The sequence below is a fragment of the Calidris pugnax genome, unplaced genomic scaffold, assembly GCF_001431845.1.
Source record: "Calidris pugnax isolate Ruff unplaced genomic scaffold, ASM143184v1 scaffold60, whole genome shotgun sequence".
NCBI classification, from domain to species: Eukaryota; Metazoa; Chordata; class Aves; order Charadriiformes; family Scolopacidae; genus Calidris; species Calidris pugnax.
The window spans coordinates 6,611,128-6,633,259 of NW_015090831.1; the positions used below are offsets into that span (position 1 = coordinate 6,611,128).

At 37.6% G+C, this 22,132-nt stretch overlaps 1 protein-coding gene across 1 annotated transcript in view; it reads left to right on the plus strand.

The window, feature by feature from the left end:
- Nucleotides 1-22,132, plus strand: part of NCKAP5 (NCK-associated protein 5) — a 406,029-nt gene that overhangs the window by 346,625 nt on the left and 37,272 nt on the right. The window contains exons 16-19 of the mRNA XM_014941123.1: nucleotides 12,479-12,793; nucleotides 14,965-15,092; nucleotides 17,152-17,281; nucleotides 20,013-20,200. Of these exons, the coding sequence (XP_014796609.1) occupies nucleotides 12,479-12,793; nucleotides 14,965-15,092; nucleotides 17,152-17,281; nucleotides 20,013-20,200 (761 nt within the window). The remainder of the gene's footprint in view (nucleotides 1-12,478; nucleotides 12,794-14,964; nucleotides 15,093-17,151; nucleotides 17,282-20,012; nucleotides 20,201-22,132) is intronic.

Here is a 22,132-nt window from a genome sequence, read left to right on the forward strand (position 1 = left end):
CACTGATATAGCAGTTGAATCATTCATTTACACATGATCAGATAAAGGAAAATGTTTGTTTTATCTTCCCATCCACCCAGTAAAGCTGTGGAATACCTAGAAGTCTCTACCTGTGAGGTTGCTGTCTGCAAAAGCCGTCAAACAAAACCAGTTATCACCGAATCCATTTCCAATCTGGCTCGGTTCCTATTTCGAATCTACATGCTCAAAAAAGTTATGTTTTGATACAAGTTGTGATAAGGTATTAGATTTTCTATGAATCACTGAGGGGAAATCTTGCTTAATAACTAGTAGGCACTGGAAAAACAACTGACTGTCTTGTGTGTAGAAACTTACCCCTAGAAGCCCAGAGATTAGAAGTCCTGCGTTTTGAGTATCTTCAAGCGAATCATTCTAAATCTGTCCATGACCAATGCGCCATTTCTTTGGGAGGCTTTACACAACACTTTAGAGAACATTTGGTTGAATCCCATAGATGTCTAATGTTCCAGAAAGGAAGTGTTGTTGGTATTTATGTGTTGTGTTGTGTTTTAAAGGCCACCTCTTTAAGCCTTATATGCAGCAAAGAAAAGTGATCAAGCTTTCAGTGGACACCAGGAATGTCCTTCACAGCAAGTTTTATAGATACGTTGCTAGCAACTTGTAAACAATTTTACAGATATACTGATAGTGAACGTAGGACATACATCATGTTGTAGATATGAGTTTGACTTAAAATGAAATGTCAGCATTATAATTATTTGTATTGAGGTATCAAAATACTAAAGATGATAGTCTTATCTGTGTATTCTGATATTGTTTTATTCAGCACCCAGTAGACATACTATGAAACTATGTATGAGAAAAGAAAAAAACCACACTTCACAAGCAGACTTTTCTATGCGAAGAAGGACTTGCATTCTTTCCAGTATCCCAGCTTAAATCTGTTTGACTCCTCTTTTCTGTCCAGTTCTTCTGTATGGTTTTCCTGCAGATGTGCCCATTTAATGCCAAGATACTATTTTACTCACCTTTCCCCTCACTTTTGTTCACCTGTGTCATTTAAAACTGGTTGTCACTCTTTACTGCTTGTGTGGTGCCTCGTTATCTGACTCCCCATAAATGTAGACCACAATATAAAGCCTGCCTCTTTGTTCCACACCGATACCATTTCTATTCAACAGATCCTTGCTCCAGTGTCTGCTCCAGTGTCATCTGCCTTTTTTCTCTTGTTTTCTTTCTGAAAGGTAGATCTGATGAATGCTGGAACCGAAAAAGTATGTTTCAAATTTAATTTCTGAATGTGTTGTTTAATATCCACACTCATAATGCTTAATTATGTTATCCAATTGCCTATGAATTGATGAAGCTTGATGAAAACAATAGTAGTTCATCTGCTTGTTTAATAAGCTTGCACCGAGCTTCCAGTAAGAGAATTAAAAATACTGGATAGCCCAAAAGACTTGGGTTTATCCACCTTTTTGTAAACTCTAAAACTTTGAGTGTTTTTAGTGGAGTACTAAGTAAACAGCTGATGAATTCATGTTTCCTCATTCTCAGGGAATGGAAATAGATGTGAAGGAAACAAGTCTGATTAATGTGGCAAATACATTAACTCTGACATGCATCATCCTAAAACATGTCCATTAAGTCTGACATATTTGAGCAAACACATTTACATTAAAGAACCCTCAAAACCTGGAGACAGATTAGGTGAGGTCTGTAATGAGTTACTGAGATAAATGTAACAGAATAAGTGACAGAGGAAAGATGGTGAATAAATTGATCTGCATTACAGCCTGTGCATTCAGTAGAGAGAGGTGATCCACATCACTGTGGAGAGGTAAAAGGATAATCCAAAAGTTGCTTAAATGTCAGGCAAATCCTTGGACGCCTCTAATGCATTTAATGAAGAACAATATTCCACTGATAAAATGTCTTTTGACCGCAGAAGAAATCCTCTCTTGTCATGGAGTCTCAATGCCTGAGAAAACAACTTATCACTGTCAGTGTTAATTCCTTTCATCAGGCCATTGATAGAAGTTGAGAAGAACCATTTAGCAATCATCTGATCACTGATATAGCAGTTGAATCATTCATTTACACATGATCAGATAAAGGAAAATGTTTGTTTTATCTTCCCATCCACCCAGTAAAGCTGTGGAATACCTAGAAGTCTCTACCTGTGAGGTTGCTGTCTGCAAAAGCCGTCAAACAAAACCAGTTATCACCGAATCCATTTCCAATCTGGCTCGGTTCCTATTTCGAATCTACATGCTCAAAAAAGTTATGTTTTGATACAAGTTGTGATAAGGTATTAGATTTTCTATGAATCACTGAGGGGAAATCTTGCTTAATAACTAGTAGGCACTGGAAAAACAACTGACTGTCTTGTGTGTAGAAACTTACCCCTAGAAGCCCAGAGATTAGAAGTCCTGCGTTTTGAGTATCTTCAAGCGAATCATTCTAAATCTGTCCATGACCAATGCGCCATTTCTTTGGGAGGCTTTACACAACATTTAGCAGTCCTGTGTTCTTATGCTGCAGTTTTCATGTTACTGAAGATGTGGTGTGGTCGTGCTGTCGGGTGGCCTTCCAGGGTGGTGCAGAGCAGCATTCTGCATAGACCATTCCAGGACTTGCTCATCGGAAACAACTCGCACTGGTGCATAAAGCTGTTAAATATCCTCTCCTTCTACTAAGTTGCTCTGCATCTTTTCAGTGGAATTTCATTAGCGCATGTTTATCATATGGGTGAGAAGGTGAACAGGCTACTCTGCAGAATGGAGAGACCTGAGAGAGGAATAGCATTATGTGGGTTTGGGCCACTGGAAATGGGGTGAATAGTGTCTGCTGTACTGTGTTCTTCACTCTTGTTTGGCATTTGGGCATTTCTGCAGGGATTAATTTTGAAATGATGGTCTGAAGGAGCCTATAATAATAGAGTGAAACTTTCTGTGTATTTTTCTGGTTGTTACTTATGTTCCTTGAAGATGATGGAGAACCTTGCCAATGTGAATAATAAGAAACTGACGTCCATTAGTGTCTTCTAATTTATGTCAGCTTACCTTCTTCACAGTCTGGCAAAGACAAATCATTTCTTTGTACTTTAAAAGATAGCACACATAGCACTTGTCTAATTGCCAATTCTTCTGCAGCGCTGCTGCAGCCTACTGTCTAGCTTGTCTTCCTTCTGTGGAGAGAATTAATATTTTGGATCAACACTTTCTTATTAGCCACAATGATTTGCTGTTAATTTCCTTCTTTGTCATTACATTTATTCACCCAGAAATACCAAATTTTATCACTAGAACAAGAAGAAGTGTGGCTCTTTATACATTATGTATAGGATAAAATCTAATTATTATTCAAGATACTGAGAATCTGCTGGTCTCGCTCAGGCTTAAAATGTCAATTAAACAGGATGGCCAGGTTCTTCAACTCTGAAGTTAATGCTGCTATGTTGATTTACACTACTTTACAGTCTAGCCCAAGCTATATTCGTTTTTATCCCTCAAATCAGGACTGCCTGATTATCATACTTACTACAGGATAGTACATGCCAGTATCCTCTGGACCATTCTCTGTTTCAAACTTTTCTACTTTACTGTTTTTTTCTTCTGGCTAGGACCATCTGTAGATGTGTCTATGAAGCTTCAGTCATGCATTTCCTATTAACTCTAATTCATATACCTGAAGTACAACTGAGCAAACTGAAAAGCATTTTGAATGAATATGTCGAGTTACTGTAAAAATTTGTTTCAACTGTGCTTACATGGACTTTGTGCTCCTTTTCTACAATGACATCTACTAGAATTTTTACAAAAAGTACAAAAGTACATTTTCACCTGATTTATCAATTATATCAATTATATATCCAAGTCACTCTCCATGATACTCTGAGAAAGTTGGGGTTATTCAGCCTGGAGAAGAGAAGGAAGGCTCCAGGGAGACCTTATAGCAGCCTTTCTGTCCTTGTAAGTAAGTTGGGGACAGACCTTTTTAACAGGGCCTTTGCAATAGAACAAGAGGTAATGGTTTTAAATTAAAAGAGGGTAGATTTAGACTAGTAGAAGGAAGAAATTTTTTACAGTGAGGGTGGTGGAGCACTGGAAGAGATTTCCCAGAGTGGTGGTAGATGCCCCATCCCTGGAAACATCCAAGGTCAGGTTGGACAGGGCTCTGAGTAACCTGATCTAGTTGAAGATGTCCCTGCTCATTGCAGGGGGTTGGACTTAAAAAGGTCCCTCCCAACCCAAACTATTCTATGACACTATAAATAATAAACCCTCATTTCTTGTGCTTTGCTACTTACAGGTATGATTTCTGAGAGCTGAGATATGTCTTTTCTGTTAGAAAATGGCAAATGAAGGGAAACATCCATCCATGCCTTGAATGAGCAATCCCCAGTTAGGTGTTCCTTAGACAGTGTGCAATTATTGGCTCCCAATTTTTACATTTCAGGGCACTAAGAGAAACAGAAGGCTGTTTTTTCTCAGTGAAAAAGCCTGGAAAAGCCACGTTTCTGCATTGCGGCAGATCTGTTGCTTACCTTGGATTCACATCTTGCATTGGATGTGAGGACTTCTTCTTCTCAACTATTACTCATCTATAAGGATTTCTTAAAGATAGTTGCGAATCTCTAAGGGTGATTGGTTGGCAAGTGCAGAAGTAAAACCAAAGGACGACATACAGCCAAAAAGAGAAGAGTGATAGCTCTCCAAAGTATTTCTAGGCTGGCCTCTTTGAGAGCCAGGCTGCAGCTGGACTGCATTTAATTATCTTTTACACAGAGCTTAAAGTTGTTCTTCACATGAATTATAAGTCTCAGTATTTCTTTTCTAGTTGGACTAAAATGGTATCTATTTCTAATATCCTGTCTCCTGAGAACAGTGAGTAGGTTTTTAGAAAGAAAGTATAACAGCGTAATACAGAGAGATCATTCCAGACATCATCGGCTGTGGGACTTTCCCAGCTGGAAGCTGCATGTAGACCTTTGTATTGAATTGAATTCCTAGAATTATCCATGTCCTTTTTCCAACTCATTTAAAGTTTTGTTTTCTGTGACAACCCTGCTCCAAGTAGCTTGCCACCATTCTTTTCAAGCATGCAAGGAAGGGATCTCAATGCCTGGAAGGGAATGGGAGGCACTTATGGCAAATAAAAAATAAATTTATAGATAAGTTGGAGTTATAGATAAATTGGAGTACAAGATGATTAGTACTCACTAATAATTAAAACTAATCTTTTGACTTACTAGTAGAAATGAATTTTAAGGTGGGACTGGAATTAAAATGAGGCAGTAATTACCTGGTTCAACACAGAAAATACATTTCAAAGATGGGATTGTGGTCATGGGAAACTGTGAAGATAACTGTCAAACTATTGGACAAATGACATATTGAAGTTGGTGGGTTTTACAGGGAAAAAAAGCTTGACTAGGAAGAAGCAATAGAAAGGATGCAGAATAAGTCAGTAAAGTCTGTATGTATTTATTGTGTTTGTTATTGGTATTATAAATAAGCATAAATTGTAATCGCAGGTTCAAGCAGCCAGGAACGTAGACTGATGGATATACATTGAAAATATACTGCACAGTTCTCCCATTTACCCTTGCTTTCTATACTTTAGAAATAATTCCATTTCACCAATGCAGTACACCTGGGAGTATCAGGGCTGTGAAAACTTGTGTCTTCTCTAGTTTTACCTAGGATAGCCTTTGGGGGTTTTTAGTTTTGCATACTAGTTATACTTCAGATCTAGATAGGAAACAATAATGCATTCATCTTTGGCTAATTGGATCAAATTATGGTATAAACCCAGAAGGAATAATCTACTTAAAATTGACATTGATTTGGCAGAAATACGTTCATTTTTTTTGTGGTTCCTTTAGCATTGCAGATGAAGAGAAGGATGTGCAAATAAAGAGATCTGTTTTGCCATCTGTAGTTTAAGTTTTTTCTGCCAATGCCACATGTAGCTTAAAGATGTTTATTAACTGATAAAGGAATTTTGCAGAGACCTATTTACATTTGCAATATTATTCTGGGAAAAAAAAAGTATTAATTAATAATTTGGCATGTTTCAAAATACTAGAAAAATTATGCTCCATTTGTCTGTCACACAATTACATGTTCTCTGGTTCCATGTGTCAGCTTAGTAGAAAGTCTTGAACTTTATAATGCAAAGCAAGGTAATTTGTTAGAACTTCTGTATTCTGTTACCAATGGAAATTTTGCCCTTTTATTGTGTCCTACGTACTCCTTGAAGAAAGCCTTCAGCGTTACATATCTCTCCAAACCTTCTTTAAAGGCTTAAGTGAGTCTGTACTTCTGAAAACAGCTTGCTGGAAATTTCCCAGTGAAACTGCTCTTGATACAGAGCTATTTCTGACTGATACTTTTTTTCCTGAAAATATCTGCTTTCTGTGGAAAATTCTGGTGGTTCCTCCAAGATTTCAGCTGAAATTTGTGTCAATCATGTGCAGTTTTGTAGGCCAAAACTTGAAAATTTATGTGAGGAAGATCTCAAACCAGCTGTAGTGGTGAGCACAGGGGAGAATTCCACATTTTTCATGAGGTGGGATGCTTCTTTGAAACAAAATGCTACTAGCGTTTTACATAGAAAGCCTGATGTAAGCAAAACTACCTGGGATCTTTTTGACATAAAATACAGTTGTCCTCTTTGTTACTGTTAATTTTAAATGTTAAGATAACTTTTCTACTTCCAAATAGAAAATCAGTTTTTGTCAGGTATTTGAAGTAGAGATAATGTCTGTTTGCAGTAATTGCATCTTGGATCCATCAGTATGTTTCATTAGTAAGACTGTGGTTGAGGAATGGCTGAGGTTATTGAGCTGCTTCTGGAAATCCTGACCCCCTCAAGCAGCACTGAGAGGCGCGTGCCCTCTGTCAGTCGTGGCCCAAACTGGGAGAGAGGCAAAAGTTTACTTACAACACAGTAGGGCCTATAATTATTTCCTCTCAGGCTACATAAGTCCTTCCCTGTGTGCTCACATCCAGAAATGTCTCCCCATATTATGTTTAATTCAAAGTGGGTGAATTTTTCTGATCATTTTGAATTACATTCTGTATGCAAGTAAGGCAATATACCTGCTTAACAGAATTGCTGATTTACACCTTATTTTAGCTCTGTGGGTAAAACTTTGGATCCTGTGGTTTCCGTCAAGATTTTTATGGATGATTTAAGCATCATAATAAAACTCACATATAGTTTAACTAGATGGTCAAAATAACCATGAGTGAATATATAGACTTCTTAAAAGTATAACAGTCCCTATGTAAATAAAGATTGATACGTGATTTGTGAGCAGACTAAGCATCTGTGAAACTCTTCAGATACAACATAAAAAAACTTTATTAGAACATGAATCTTTACTTTACCTGAGGAAGCATTTTGAAACAGTCTCCAGTTATCCAGTTAAAGTTTTTTTTAGAAAAACATGTGGCATTATATCCCCCTTAGTAAAAGTATTGTTTCACATTATTGAAGAAATGTGTATCAGAAGTTATGTTTAAAAGTTATATTATCACCTTATGTCTTCTATAGTATGAAAATCATGAAATCTCTTGGATGCGTGCTAGGTCTCAACATAGATTTACGGAAGTTCAACATTATAAAGACTAACATGTACCTATTCTAAAAGGGGGACAGATTTTGCTCCATTGCTTATTTTGAGTAGTACCCTATTTTGCAACTGTCTGTGTAGAACTTAGCCTGAGGGAGGCTGGACCCAGTTTCTTGTGTCGCGCTGGAAGCAATTCCCTTCATAGTAGCTGTTCTATGTTTTCTTTTATTTTTTCCCCAAATTGATTTTCCTTTCACATGCATTGTGTAAAAAGAGAGCAGAGAAGGGTGCTATATACAGCATAAACCAGCGTGTCAGACTGAGAGCTCCTCTCGCTCATGGAGTGACCAATACCAGTGCCTCTGAAGGAACACAAAAGCAAGGTCAGCAGTCAGCTTCCCTAGATATTCTCTCCCAGTCTCCAGTGACTTGTACCAAGAGTAGTTTCTGAGCTAGAGGTGGTGTGTTTCTGGTATCTTTGTGGCAAATGTGTCAGAAGAAATAAAAAAAAAAAAAAAGTTGAAAAATAATTAGGTTTAATGATCTGTTGCTGGTATTTAAGTTGCATTTTTACATGAGCTCAGAAGAATGCCCTAAAAGACTGTAAGGAATTCTAGGTTGTCAGTTCTTGTCTGTGGGCTATGTTTACTTCTAACTCTTTAATTCTTGCATTTCAGAGAAAGATATAAAAAACCCACAGAAGGAGCTACTATTGTAATTTTCTCCAGTGTTGATCTCATTTTTAGAATTCCTGATACCTGTCAGCCTCAATGTTCCTTTTCTCTTCTCCCCTTGTTCATACCCTCAGAACAGTGCACAATTTTCCAAGATCCTTTTTATTCCATCTAATTTGGGTGCTGACTCTGTTGAGGAGATCTTGGTGGTCTACTGATACCAAAAACCTCTGGTAACAAACACCAGTGAAGTTGGAATACACCAAAGCCTGACCAACTGTACAAATGACTGTGGTGTCCAGCTGATGTAGGGCATGAACTGCATGACCACCTTGCCTGAGAAGATATTAAACCTGAAAATTACTGAGGAGTAGGGTGTTCAACAGGCTTTCAGAAAATTTTCTATGCAGTGTTAACTGCTTTTGCTTAGTGGCTGAGAAGCTTCTCAGCATTAAAGGTCTTCCTCAGATCGGCCTCAAAGCACTAACAACACCCCGTTATCAAGATTCCTCTGCAGTAAGGAGTTTCTTGATCTCCAATAAAATTCTCTAAATTCTTCCTTATTTCGGTTTTCAGTTTTGAGAAATGTTCCTCTATAGTAGGACTTCCAGGGACTTTGTTTTCTGCCCAGACTCAAGTCTATGTGATGGGAGGGAGAGAGGGAGGGAAGGAAGGAGGGAGGGAAGGAGCTATTTCAACGTTTCAGACTTTTGATTCTATTCCGATTATTCAGTGAAATGGCAGATGGTGAGTCTGTTTGTGTCCACTATAAAAACTAATACCATTCTATGAGCTTCTTTCTTTCCTGGCGGGGAAAGAGGCAAAAAACCCCAGAATCAGGCAAAGTATTTGGCTTGTATGCCAGGAAAAATTTGCAAGCAAAAGCAATTAGGTTCATATATAACTCTCTTCAGACTTTTAATGTTTTGCAGAATCGTTTTTCATCTATTGAGTAGTACTGTCGCTGCATCAGAGATCTAACTTTTACATATTTTCATTATGCAGTCTTGTGCAGCTTTCGCTGATAACAGTCATTTGAAGTGTCAGGGCAACTGATGAAATCAGATGGACCATGAACGGTTTGGTTTGAAAGCTGTCACTGAGATGTATAATGTATTTTTTTATTTTGCAGTTGCTTCATAAAAGTTTAAAAACACCGCAAGATAATGTATATTAATTCATTCAGTAATACAAATTGTTCTGAGAGATACTTTTTTATTTGTATAATATAGCTTTAGGGGTGAATTAGTTACTTTTATTAGTGAAAAATTAACATCTATAAAGAACTTTGTGCTATACTCTATGGATTTAGGACTAGGTTGTTGATTGCTCAACATAGCTGAGTCACAGGATTTTTCAGAAATCTATCTTTAAGTGTCACAGTGGGAGCTGCTGGGCTTTGAGCACTTTGAAAGCCAGACCCTTTTGTGGTTGTTCAGAATTAAAAATTAGTGAGCTGTTTTAAAAATCTGTTTTCCACATGGTGTATTTCCTTTATCATGGATAATGTCTCCATGAAGGAAGACTATAATCGATTAAAACTATTTTTCCTTTTAATTAAATGTGACACTGCTGGTGTGCTCCTCCATCACTCTTCCAATTATTTTGGGAACAGCAGGAGCCTGTATTTTCTTGGAAGTATGGCCCTCCATATTCATTTCTTTTGATGTTATGCCATTGCTTTCATGGTCTCTTGCTAGACATATGCAAGGTGAGAGTGAACAAGACAAATCCTCACGTCATTTTAAGAAACATGACCTTAGAAGATAAAATAGGGCTCATCTTCCAGTTTGCCGTGAGCAAAAGACTTAGCTTTGCTGTTTGGTATACACTTGAGTCTGCTTAATTGTGATGTAATAATTAGAAAGGATGGACTTTTTGGTTTCTTAGAGAATGCTTGAAAAGGAAACGATGCTACAAAATCATTGAAAGTCCCTGTGGAACTGGATTGCACAATCAGCTTTAGTGTTAACCATACAGAGAGTCGATGGGAGACTCTTCAGATTTTTGTTTTCAGGATGTGCTTTTCTGTGGTGTTTCCAGTTTCCTCCTGTCTCTGCTGAAGAGCTCTGCCTCTCCAATATAACCAGCATTGCACAAATGTCTTGCTTCTGGTCAGGTGGAAACTAATGGAAGTCCTTTATTATTCTGTATTTTCCTTTATTTACTAACTCTGTCACTGGTAGTCATTAGTTGAAGTATTGCCTGTCCACGACCTAAAACATCATTTAAGGTTGATTATCTACAGAGGCAAGGACATCTAAATGGAAAGGGCAGACACCTAGCATTCTAACTTAGTTTTCTCTACTCTGTTGTATCCTGAGAGGAACAGTTCACTCACTTCTAGACAGGTATTTTACTATTCAAAAACAAACCAAAAAATATCATAGGGGAAGGATAAGGGTTGAGGTCTGGGATACCTCCCTTTGATGGAGCAGATCCAGATATAATTCTCGTCTTTTTCACATTTCCTGGATAACCTCCAGCAACTTCTAAAATCATTATGGTGTGTTACCTCAAAAATGTCATGGAAAATGTAGTTGCCAGCTAGCCATGGCTTCCACACCTTATCTTCTTTTACCCATGGAAAGAATTAATTGGGATGCAGCAATTGTGTGAGAGAAATCAGACGCTTATTGCCCTTTTAAAAGATAGTGTGGAGTTCGTTCTGCTGCTGTGGCTCAGATAGGCCCTGCAAGGTTAATGTGCTCGGTATGACTTTCAATCTTTCCTTAATCCTGAGTGACGAGGATAAAGTAATGAGGACTATGCAAATATAGACTGCTCTTCTTTTGACAAAAAACAGGAAACATAAATAGACATCTGATTTATCTGTAAGTAATTTCTTACTTGCTATCAAATAAGACCCATTGAGATTAAGATATTAACAGAAAATGACCATGTTCTTATTTCAAAAACAAACAGGCAAAGCCTAAAGAGGAGAAATATTTCTGAATTTCCGAGAATATTAGAAACACTGCAGAGGAGAAAATCACGAAAATAACTTGACAGAGGACTGGTAAACAGCAACAGACTTAAATAACAAATGGGCATATCATTAAAAAAAATCAATACTCAAGAACACAGAAAATAGAGATGGAAGAGATATATGGGTCATATTCTGCATCTCCTGTTAGACTGCAATTGCTCACTGCAGTGTATCTTTTAGTCAGTGTAGCCTTAAATTGTTCAAAGCAAATGAAATTCCACTGCTTCCTTTGGGAGTGTATGCCACAGACTGAAGATCTCACTGTCAAGGGATGTTTCCAGACGTTTAACCTAAATTATGCTCATTTTCCAAACATTACTGCTAAAGCACCCTCCTTGGTGCTTGTGCCTCTCAGAAGGACCGTGCCATCATAGTTGCTTCAATATGGTTTGCTCGTTATACAAGCGAAAGGCAAGTCTCTGGAAATTGATAGAAAATGATGGGGCAGGGTGGTGCTGTTACATCGTAGCTGCTAGAATAGCAATGTGCAGGTATCTACACTTGCATCTTTCTCTGTTCCATGGTTAGTGGAGCACCTTTGCAGTAGGATGAATTAGCTGGAGGGCTGTGAGTGACCATACTGCTTCCAAGCCAAGTACGTAAGGTGTCCTTGGCCAAAATGGGATGTGCAGAACCAGAGCATAACAAGGTAAACAAAGGCATGGCTGTTGCTATCCAAATTTTTCAAGATGATCTGAGAGATGGCTGTCTCTAGGAGATTCTGCAGATCTTAATTTTGTGTAGGAAGAAATGATACATTTTGATTAACATCTTCTTGTAAGAGAACCCATTAAGCAAGCAGAGGTAGGGAGAGGCCAAGCTTTTGTGGAGTGTGGGTTTATGAGGGAATATATTACACTGCTCAATCCCTCACATTGGTACTCTCCAGGCTTTCTGTGGGCCTTCAGAATAAATCATTTTAAAATTCCAGCTGTAATCACTTCATAGGACATGCCCTTCTTATTCATTATCACATAGTAACTCTGAAGCAGGCCAGTTTCAATGTTCTGGCAGCTGTTAGTTTAATTGCAACTCGAAGTGGGATTGCACTATATTCAGTTGGATAGGTATATTGTGTCAAAAGCACACAGATGACAGGTAACAGCATGCTCACAAAATGCAAAATGTTTTTCTTTCCTTGAATCCTTCCCTTGAAGATGCCCTTTTTCCCCGTAGACCCTTTCACTGTCTTTAAATACCAGCGACACCTTTGGCTCCACCCCGTCACACAATTTTCCTGTGTCTTAGAGTCTTGCTGCCAGATGAGGACGCTGGACAGTGGGATTGGAACCTTCCCCCTCCCCGACTCAGGGAACAGATCTACAGGGCGACACGTTTCTAAGCAAGAATCGGCCTTGGAAACAGAAGTCCTTGGACCATCTGAGCAAGTTCTTATTTCAGCTCCTTCAGTAAAAGCCAAAACTCTTGAGCGAGAAGTGCCTTCAATAACTAAGAGCCAGGAGTCTGTGGAAAGCATAATTAGTCACTCAACATCTGATCCAGCCATGACTGCCAAAGGTATACGACCTTTTCAAAGTCGCCTTCCAAAACCAGCTTCCTCAGGTAAAATGTCAATTACACTGAAAATCACACTATTTCTGCCCTGAAGTCTGTTTTGATTAGCAGAAGTCCTATAATAATGACAATTGATAACAGAAATGTTAAATGCAGAGCAGAAGATATTCTTTTTATGAATCCATAAGGTTAACAAGTTTGTGACCTGAGCCATATGGAAATTTTGTTACACATAATGCTTATCTGAGGAAGAAAAATGTGTTAAGTACTTAAGTCCTTTTCTCAAGAAACAGTACTTGAAGAAAAAACATATGCCAGCCTTGGAATTTGACTTGAATAAAAATGCAGATGTTCAGCAATATTCAGGATCAGGCTTTGCAGTAAAGTACAAAGCATAGCCATGCTGTGACATAGGAAAAAATATTCATAAAGGCTTGCTTTTGAAACCAGATTTGGACTAAGGGGTCATTTGTCCACAATGCATAAATTCTGCCCCAATGAATATATGGCCTCAAACAAGGCTGTCATTACTTTACTGCATTATACAAATACATTTCTATATATGAATATAAAATACTTTCACTTATAAGCTATGTGTGTGCTTAAACTATAAAACAAAAGCTGACATATAAAAGGACTAGCAATCCAGGAAAGCACCAACAAATAACTTTGGATTAATAAATAGTTCCATTGAACTCTGTGCAATTCTCTATAAATGCACACTCACCATTTATATATGTTTTTGAAGGTTTTTGATTTATTAATATGTATGTCAATAACCTAAGAAATCATTACATATGGGATTTATAACAGGGAATTTTTCATAGTGGTACAAATGGTACAAAGCACAGTAAAAGTAATTGGTTTAATGGAAAAGAGTATTGTTTTATCTTGACCAAATGCAATGTCATGTATTTATTTGGGTTATGGTTCTTAGCACATTGTCAGCATAAATTGTCAGTGTTTAACTTGCATAAATCTGCATCACTCTGTCTATAAGAGACATTCCATGTAATTAGCATGTAAGGTTAAATACGAAGTTTAAGCTTAGTTTAAGGCCATGAAATATGTATTCTGTTATTGAGCTGATGTATATTGAGCCTAGGAGGAAAGAAGCCTCTTTTATATGTTTATAGGATGCATAACAGAAGAATTCTAATTAAACGTCTTAGAACTTAGTTGATTTAGCAGTATTCCCAGTGCAGAATTGTAATGGTATAATAGACTGCAAACACACATCGTGTGCTTCTTTGCAGGCTCCCCTACTTGTTTCACATCAAACCTAAATAAAAGATATTTTAATACTTATTATTTTTTAAATAAACGTACTGTTAATTACTTGTAGAGCTAAGAAGGATTCAGAAGAGAAATCTTAGTTATAGATTATATGCTACATGCTTGAATAGCCACATGTGTGACCTCAATTCAGCAGTGCGCTATAGAGTAGAGTCCATGATTAAACACTGTCATTATAACAAATTGAACAGAAACTGCAAGCATTGAATTGCTTCATAAGAAGTCAGTAGCAGTAAGACTGTTCTGATCTTAATGCTAATATTCGCTGCACCAACCTTGTAAGGTTTGTATCTTAATTAAATTGTCATGAAGAGATGTTCAAAAAAAGTAGTATACATCACATGGTGGGGTCAACTCATTCTTTACTAGAATATTTTCATTCGATTCTTCTCTCCCTCACTTTCTCATCCAAATTACAATTATCACTCTATTTCATATGCACCATCTATCTTCTTTGATGTTCCGATTTTGCATAGTGCAAATATAGCAAATAAAAAGGCTGGCTGATTGAGAATTTCTGCTAGAAAGGTACTTCTAATTATATTTATGTTAACAGACTGTTCTCTCTCTGAGAACAGAAAATAGCAAAGCAGATCCTACAGTGCCTGGAAGTAGTTATTGAATGTTGTTTCTTATTTGAAAGAGTCTGTCTTTTAAAACTAATAGAGGGATTTAAATCCATTCCTTCCTCTTCTCTTGTTAACTGGAGAAGGCATTGGATCAAATTCTGCCACTGTAGTTGTTAGAATTGTCCCAGTAAGTTAGTAAGTTGTTCCTTTGAGTTGTAAGAGATTATTTAACAAAATGAAAGTATCGTGACTTGCCCCCAGTTTTTACTGAATTATAATCAAAACACTGTCATGAAGATGCTGATGAGGCCTATAATTTTAATAATGTCTCTCTCTCTTTAAATAATAATTCAGGAATAATTAACCTTGCAAAGCAAAGTGAACAAGAACCAAGTTCTGTGACCTCTGCCTCATTAGAGCTTACTGTGGAAAAAAGAAAAATTCTTCCAGAGTGGACCACCAAGAAAACTACTAAAACAAAGGTACAAATTGTCATCTATTAAATGAGATATATATTGTAATTTAAAAAATCAGAAATGGTGAATGTTTTTAATATAGTGGAAAGAGTAACTAGCAATCTAACAGCTACATTTACTTTCTTGCCCTTCATTTGCAATCTCATTATTTATTAATACTAATAATACAGCACCCAAATGTACTTTGTCCTCATGGTTTATAAACATGTTTTAATTAAAAACTTCACAGACATTTTTTAGACAAGGAAATGGAGACCTTTTACCCTGTTTTTCTCTTCAAGAAACTTGTTTGTTTGGTTTCCATGAGATTCAGATCTCTTTTTTTCCCCAGGCCTAGGTTTCCTTGTCTGTCTGGCTGTGTAGTATGAGCGGTTGAGCAGATGTGAAAGGGAAAATACTCCTCTTACATCTTTCTGTGTGGTTTTGGTTAATCCCCACAATGATCTCTCTGTCTTTCAATCTTTTCATGAAAACCAAAGAAAAACCCAACAGGCGAATGCAGTAACTTGACCTGTGTAAAAGCTAGTGCTGATGGTTGTCAAGTTATTCATATTCAGGAATGCCAGGCTGTCAAACCCTGAGATAAGTAGTGGGTCAGCAGGTTAGCAAAGAGAGAAAAAAACTTTATCAAGGAAGTGGGCGTTAGGCAAGGAAATTGTCAGACGCTGCTTGCTAACAAGCCTCAAAGTACAAGACGCTAAAAACATTTTGTTGTGTAACTTTTTTGCGTGTCTGCTTTATCCATGTATTTACCAAATGGGCTATCTCACATTTTTATGTGGCCCACGCTCCGGATATTTACAGCAGAAACAGAGAGATAAAAAGTACTTGCCTTGTGTATCGTTGACAAAACAGTGGTGAATCCTCTAGAGAGGATGCAATAGTGTTGGCTTCCAAGTAACAACCACATCAGCGTGGTCTTCACCTGGACCCAGTTGTGATGGACCACATCCAGTCCCAAAATCGTCTTAGCATGATACATGTGTTACTGCTAATAAGTCTGGCTAAGAGTCAGAAGGTCAGTATGAGTGTAGCTGGAGTGAATTAATCTAAATGGCTTCGGGCCTACAGCTGACTTGCAATCTCCCAGTTTTACTGGTTGTGTTGGACATACCTGGCTACATGCAGGTATCCTCAGGCCTGGTCTCCTCTCCACAAGTATGTGCTTCTTTTCAAATGAATGTCCTTCTGTATCAGTTAAAAGCTGCAACATGGATGGGAAGATGGAAAAATTAATATCACTCTTTGAAAAAAAGAATGAAAAACTCTTTTGAGCCACTGATAGGCAATTGGGGTTAGGATAGGAGGGGGTATTTGTACCTGTAGATGCTTTTAACTGCACAGTATTGGGCTTGGCTTTCCCATGCTTGGTTTGTGGGTTTTATTGTACTGAGCTGCTGCTCCTGAAAGGTTTATGCCTTCAGGCCTTCCATGATTAGAAGCTGTCCAGAGCTGTCAGCATTCCTCTTTAGTCCCAGAAGAAAATCCTTAGTGTTGCTTCCTGAAGAGAAATGGGATAAGAATCAGCTGGCAATTAAGGGCTATCCAGTACTGTAATGTAAATGCCAGGACAAGGGACATGACTTCAAGAAGAATTTCATATTTAGTGGTGTAGAAAGTATGAGTGTCGTGTACTGGCCATTCTAATTGCCTCTAGAATTGCTTGCAGCAAACCATTTGTTGTGTGATAATTTTAAATGTTACAAATACACTGCATTAAACATACTTAAGAAGCTTTAAAATTGAACTTGGTGGATGAAATTATCTAAAAATATTGGTAAACAATGTTACTGTGAAAAGAAACGGTAAAATCTGGACTGTGTCTGCCAGACTAACTCAGGTTACTTACCAGGACAAGAATGTGTTATTTCTCCCATGTCAGACTGACGATTACTTACTTGAAGGAGAAGTGGTTGGTTAGACTGGTACTGCAGACTTTTTTCTAGTTGAACTATCCATTTATACTGCATGATGAATATAGAGTGTTCCACTCCTAATACCGTTTTCGGCATGATTTTGATATTTATGCATCATCTGAATGATTGCAATACCCTTATTTGTACAGGACAGAGCTCTGAGAGTGTGTACTTATTCTGCGAGCAGCAGTGACACTGAGCCGGAGCCAGAATATGAAACAAATTATTTCAGAGCTGCAGAGGAGACTTTTGTAGAGTTAACAAAGAACAACAAACAAGGTAATTGAAAATTTGTACATAAAAATGTATATCCCTCATCTCCACTCTGACTCAGCAGCAGATAGCATCATTCATTGAACTCTCTAGTTTTAACTTTCTAACCCCAGATCTTACTTCAGGCTAATTTTCCATTAGCTCTCTATTACTTTTTGCTTTTTATTCTGTATGTCTATATCTTCTCTTTCACAGTTTTTACTAGAAGGGGCTTAACTTGTAGGTTTTTATGCATAAATGCCTGCAGTGCAAGTAAAAAGAAATTACATTGTTACATTATTACAAAACTGAAAAGGTGAATGTAAAGATAGCTTCCCTTTTTTTCTTTCTAATTATATTAGCCAGTTGAAATAACCCAACGATCAAGGCCATAGTTTTCCAACCTCTATATCAAAGTGATGTTGGTTATGGCACCACAATGAAGGCTCTCTCATTGTCCTCTGTGTATCAAACCTTTTTGTGAGAATTGGTGGCAGTTTGGAATTTACTGAATTCCAGTAGATAAAAACACAGTAAGTGACGTTCTTGAGATAATAGTTTTCTCTGTGTTTAATAACCCAAGAAATTGCTGTCTTGTCTTGACCACAAGCTTCCTGTGCTGCAAGCCACCTTCCAGTGTGGATGTGTGCCCTCTGAGAGGGAGAGGAGAGTGTGGCTCACCTCCTTGCCTACGCAGCCCATGGCTTCCCTGCAGGAGATAAATCCTGGCGAGTGCAAAGGCCAGTGTGCAAGGTCTCCGCACCACGGAAGCCCCGAGAGCTTAAGCAGTACTTCAGTGATTCATAGGATTTGTGCTGACCCTCTGCACAGCAGTGAGCTTGACCTAGCAGAGATTAGCACCTACAGTAGATACCGCGGTGATGAATGCATTAAAAATGCCATGGACAGCTAGATAGACTGTCGGTGCTCTGAGTCGGCAGACTTACTGTGCTCTTTAGTGTCTGCTGGGAGTTGGACTTAAACATTTGGCATAGTCGGCAGACTTACTGTGCTCTGCTGGGAGTTGGACTTAAACATTTGGCATTTTCAAAGCTAATCCATTTTTTTATGATTCCACCAGAGAGCGAGCGGAGTAGGAAGCTCAGACTGTTTATTTACATTGCTTCTGTAACTTTGCATTTTTAGTCTGTATGAAATGTTGCAAGTCATTTAACTCAGCCCACGAACACTTCTTTTTACGGATTTTGCTTTTTGCAAATCATGTTCTAATGCAAGAAAGATGTGTTTTGTTAAAGAGGTAGATAAGCATTTTTTTCTGTATTGATCACTATTTGAAAAAAAAGGATTGTATCCTGTGTAAATATTTGCATTAAATGGCAGCAGAGTCCAGTTTTAATGATAACTGAGCATGACTTGCATTCACCATTTTACATGGCAAATCATTGATTTTGTGTATATGCCTAACTTTTGGGCAAGGAACAGAAGTAAAATTCTTAATTGTGATTGAGACAAGTAGAAAAGAAAATTATAAAGCATTATTGCAAAAGTATTTCTGCTGTGGTTGTTCTTAATGGTCAAGATTTCAGTTCTGTGCTTTATAAATGCAGTTCTCACATCGTATTAATAACAGTACTTTATTCCATGCTGTGTTCTAAGATCATAGCTTCTCTATGCACACGAGTGATATAACCTCAAAACATCACATGAGGCTGAGGCAGAGGCTTCACAGAGAATATTTTTATATGTATAGGTAATTATATTTATTAGATGAGTCCCCAAAACATTAATGAACTTTCACTGGTTGCACAACTATAAGAGCGATCTCACTTTTCAAGTTATGAGCAGGGAACAGAAAAACTGGGAGACTGAATGCCCAATGCAAAGTCACTGATAAGACCTGCATTGATTTAGTGAGGTTTGGATGAGACTCCCAGTGCACTGCCCAGTGTTGTGGAGAAGGTCAGTGGACTTGCAGGGATTAAGCCAAACATTCCAGGTTCTTCCATTTCAACCATGAATATGTCTGTATTCCCATTTCATTAAGATTTCATCCTGATGTGATTCTGTTGGAGGCACTGGAGGCAGAGGCTCTTTTAATGCTATAGGTTATAAGGTAGAGTTGAAGTTCGTGTAACAAGAAACGTGAGGAAAGAAGCTAATGATCACGTAAGCCTCTGACTCCTGTGCATTTTCATGAAGCTGAAGAAAATCTCTTTGGGTTTGTTTTCATCTTCTGAATGAGTTTTTAGCCTTGGACTTTGGAAACTGAGGTTTTATTCCTAATGTCCTTGAATTACAGTAGGATCTATAACAAACGGGTAGGACCTGTTTCTTACTGTAATAGTGTATTTTTTATTCCGTTGAATTCATTAGCTAAAAATGTAGTGGAAAGGAAAGAAATATCAAATGCAGTCAAACTGAAAGATGTGCTAAAGGAACTTAGCGCATCTGCCATGGAAGGCTGTTAAGAGAGAACAAAATCTTATAGCAAATAAATAAGTACAGTGCTCCCCCCATATTAACTATCTCATCTATAATTTAAAAAGAAAGGAAATTAATTCTGGCGGCCTCATACCATCTTCTTCACCTTCAATATTAAATATGAACAGTCCCCTGTATATGCGTTGATTGGAGAGTTAGAACCTAGCATTTTAATGCTTTTATTACATTGAATTCCAGATACCTTAAAATATTTTAAATACATTTAAAAAATTGTAAAATTATGCTATTATGTATGTAGACTGCATTTCATCAATTAAACATGCCATAATGATATTATTTTTATCATCTCTTACAGCTGAGCAGGAAAAACAAAATCAGAGAAAGTCATTTCTGGGGAACCCAATGTCAATCTTGGATTTATACCAACACAGTCTCTATGGCCATTTTGGAGAGGATGGACCTGAACAATTAACACATTACAGTTTAATTGAGCAGCTGAGTGGAGCTTCCAGTAAAGACAGCAAGGGCAAGGAGAGCCCAAGTGTGAGTTAGAGATTTTTATATTGCTTCTTATTGTCTTCATTATTATTTTTATTTGCCTGTTGGTTTTTTCCTCAGCTTGTTGTTTGATTACAAAAATCAGGCAGACTTGAAAAAAAAAACCAGCATGATCTGCAGAAGAGTAAAGATCTAAATATTTTTAGAATAGAATGTTACATTCTGATGCTCACCTGTCATAGAATTAGATTTCCAGAATTGACAAGTAGAGACAGGCTTGTACTAACACTCTACCATTAGAGAGGAGTTGAAATCTAAGGATAGCAGGAAAACACAGAATTCGTCTTTTAAGGCTGCCTCTGCACATATAGTTAGATAATATCTGTAGCACAACACATAGTAAATGACTTAAACATCTGAAGTAGTATTTCTGAAATTTCAAATGAAACTACGCTATGGAAGCCAGATACCTTCTGGTCTCTTTGGAAATAACTCTCGGTGTTAGCTCTGGAACTCCTTATTTCAGGGTTTTAAACATTATTTTGATGAAGATCAGTCCTAATCTGGTCCTGACCAATCCGGATCTTGATGCTAAACTGAAACAAATTTGTTTTCTCTGCTTACTTCATGTGAATCCACTTGCTATTTATTTCTGTCTCTAAAAACATTGAACCTGACATCATGCAGTCTCAACAACCCTGAAAAGCAACTTCCCAGCCTGCTCTTTTCCTCCTCTTTTCTCGTGCCTTCTCCACTCATGCTCACACTTCTTTCTCACTTTTTCTCTCTGCTCTAACAACCCTATTTGTTTGAAAATAGAGCCACCCAGCCATGATCCGCTGTAATCATTTTGCCTCCATGTTCAGTCTCTTTCCCCAGCTCTTATTTTTAAATACGAGCTCTTTTATTTCTGTGTGTAGCACTCAGCACATTTTGGCTGTGACCACATAATCAACAGTGGTATCAGAAAATAATGAATGAGCTGCTGTTTTGTAGCATACTGATGTAGTACATAAGTGAAAAAGAATTTTTATCTCTTCCCTGACCCCAGTTTTCAGTTTCAGAAAATCACTATGCATTGTAACTTCAGAGGTGATTAACCAAAGTTAGAGTCAAAGTTACAGTTTTCAGGAATCTGGGCCAAATGTGCAGAAGGAATGTGTGGAACAAACTGGCAATGCCCCTGTTTATTCCATCTCTGCTGGCATGAAAGCCCTGCTTAACTGAATATTAAATTGACTCACAAACTTCAAAAGCAAAATCCTGAAATGTATCTGCCTCGTTTCCCAATCAACCAAATTCCACTCGTACCCAGAATATGATTCAATTTGAATATATTTGAGTCATATTAGAAAAAAACAATTTTCAAGAATCCGGCTTCACAGTTACTAAGGAAAAAAGGAAAACAAAAAAGGTAGCAGAAGAGCATTAAATAGGATAGATGAAAGGAAATAATTTGAGCATCCACTTAATTCTTCATCTTGAACATCTAGAAATTTATAGCTTAATTATGCAGATTAGATGAATTATATATGTATGCATGTATATATATATAAATGCCAGTTCTGCCTTATGAAGGACAAGGTCTTTTGCTATTAAGAGAGCAATTAGATTCAGTTCCACTGTAGAAGAGTGGCTCAGAGTTGCATCTACTTTTAATTCATTCTCCTTGTGCATTTCTTGTATATGACATCTCTGCAATGTGCCAAACCAGCATCAAAACTTGAACAGAACCCATTGAAATAGCCTTAGGAGCCTTGTAAAAATCTATCATTAAACTAGAAGGCAACAGGTGTAACTCAGCACTAGTGTTTTTCATGCATTATGTTGCAGGGCTTTTGAGATTACTTTTTGAGGATCTGAAATAGCTCTCAAACCGACATTGCCTCTCGATGAACAGTGGAACCTCAATAAAGCACTAGAGATTTGCCTATTAGTATTAAACTTTTCAGGATGACAAATGAGAAGCACTCACCA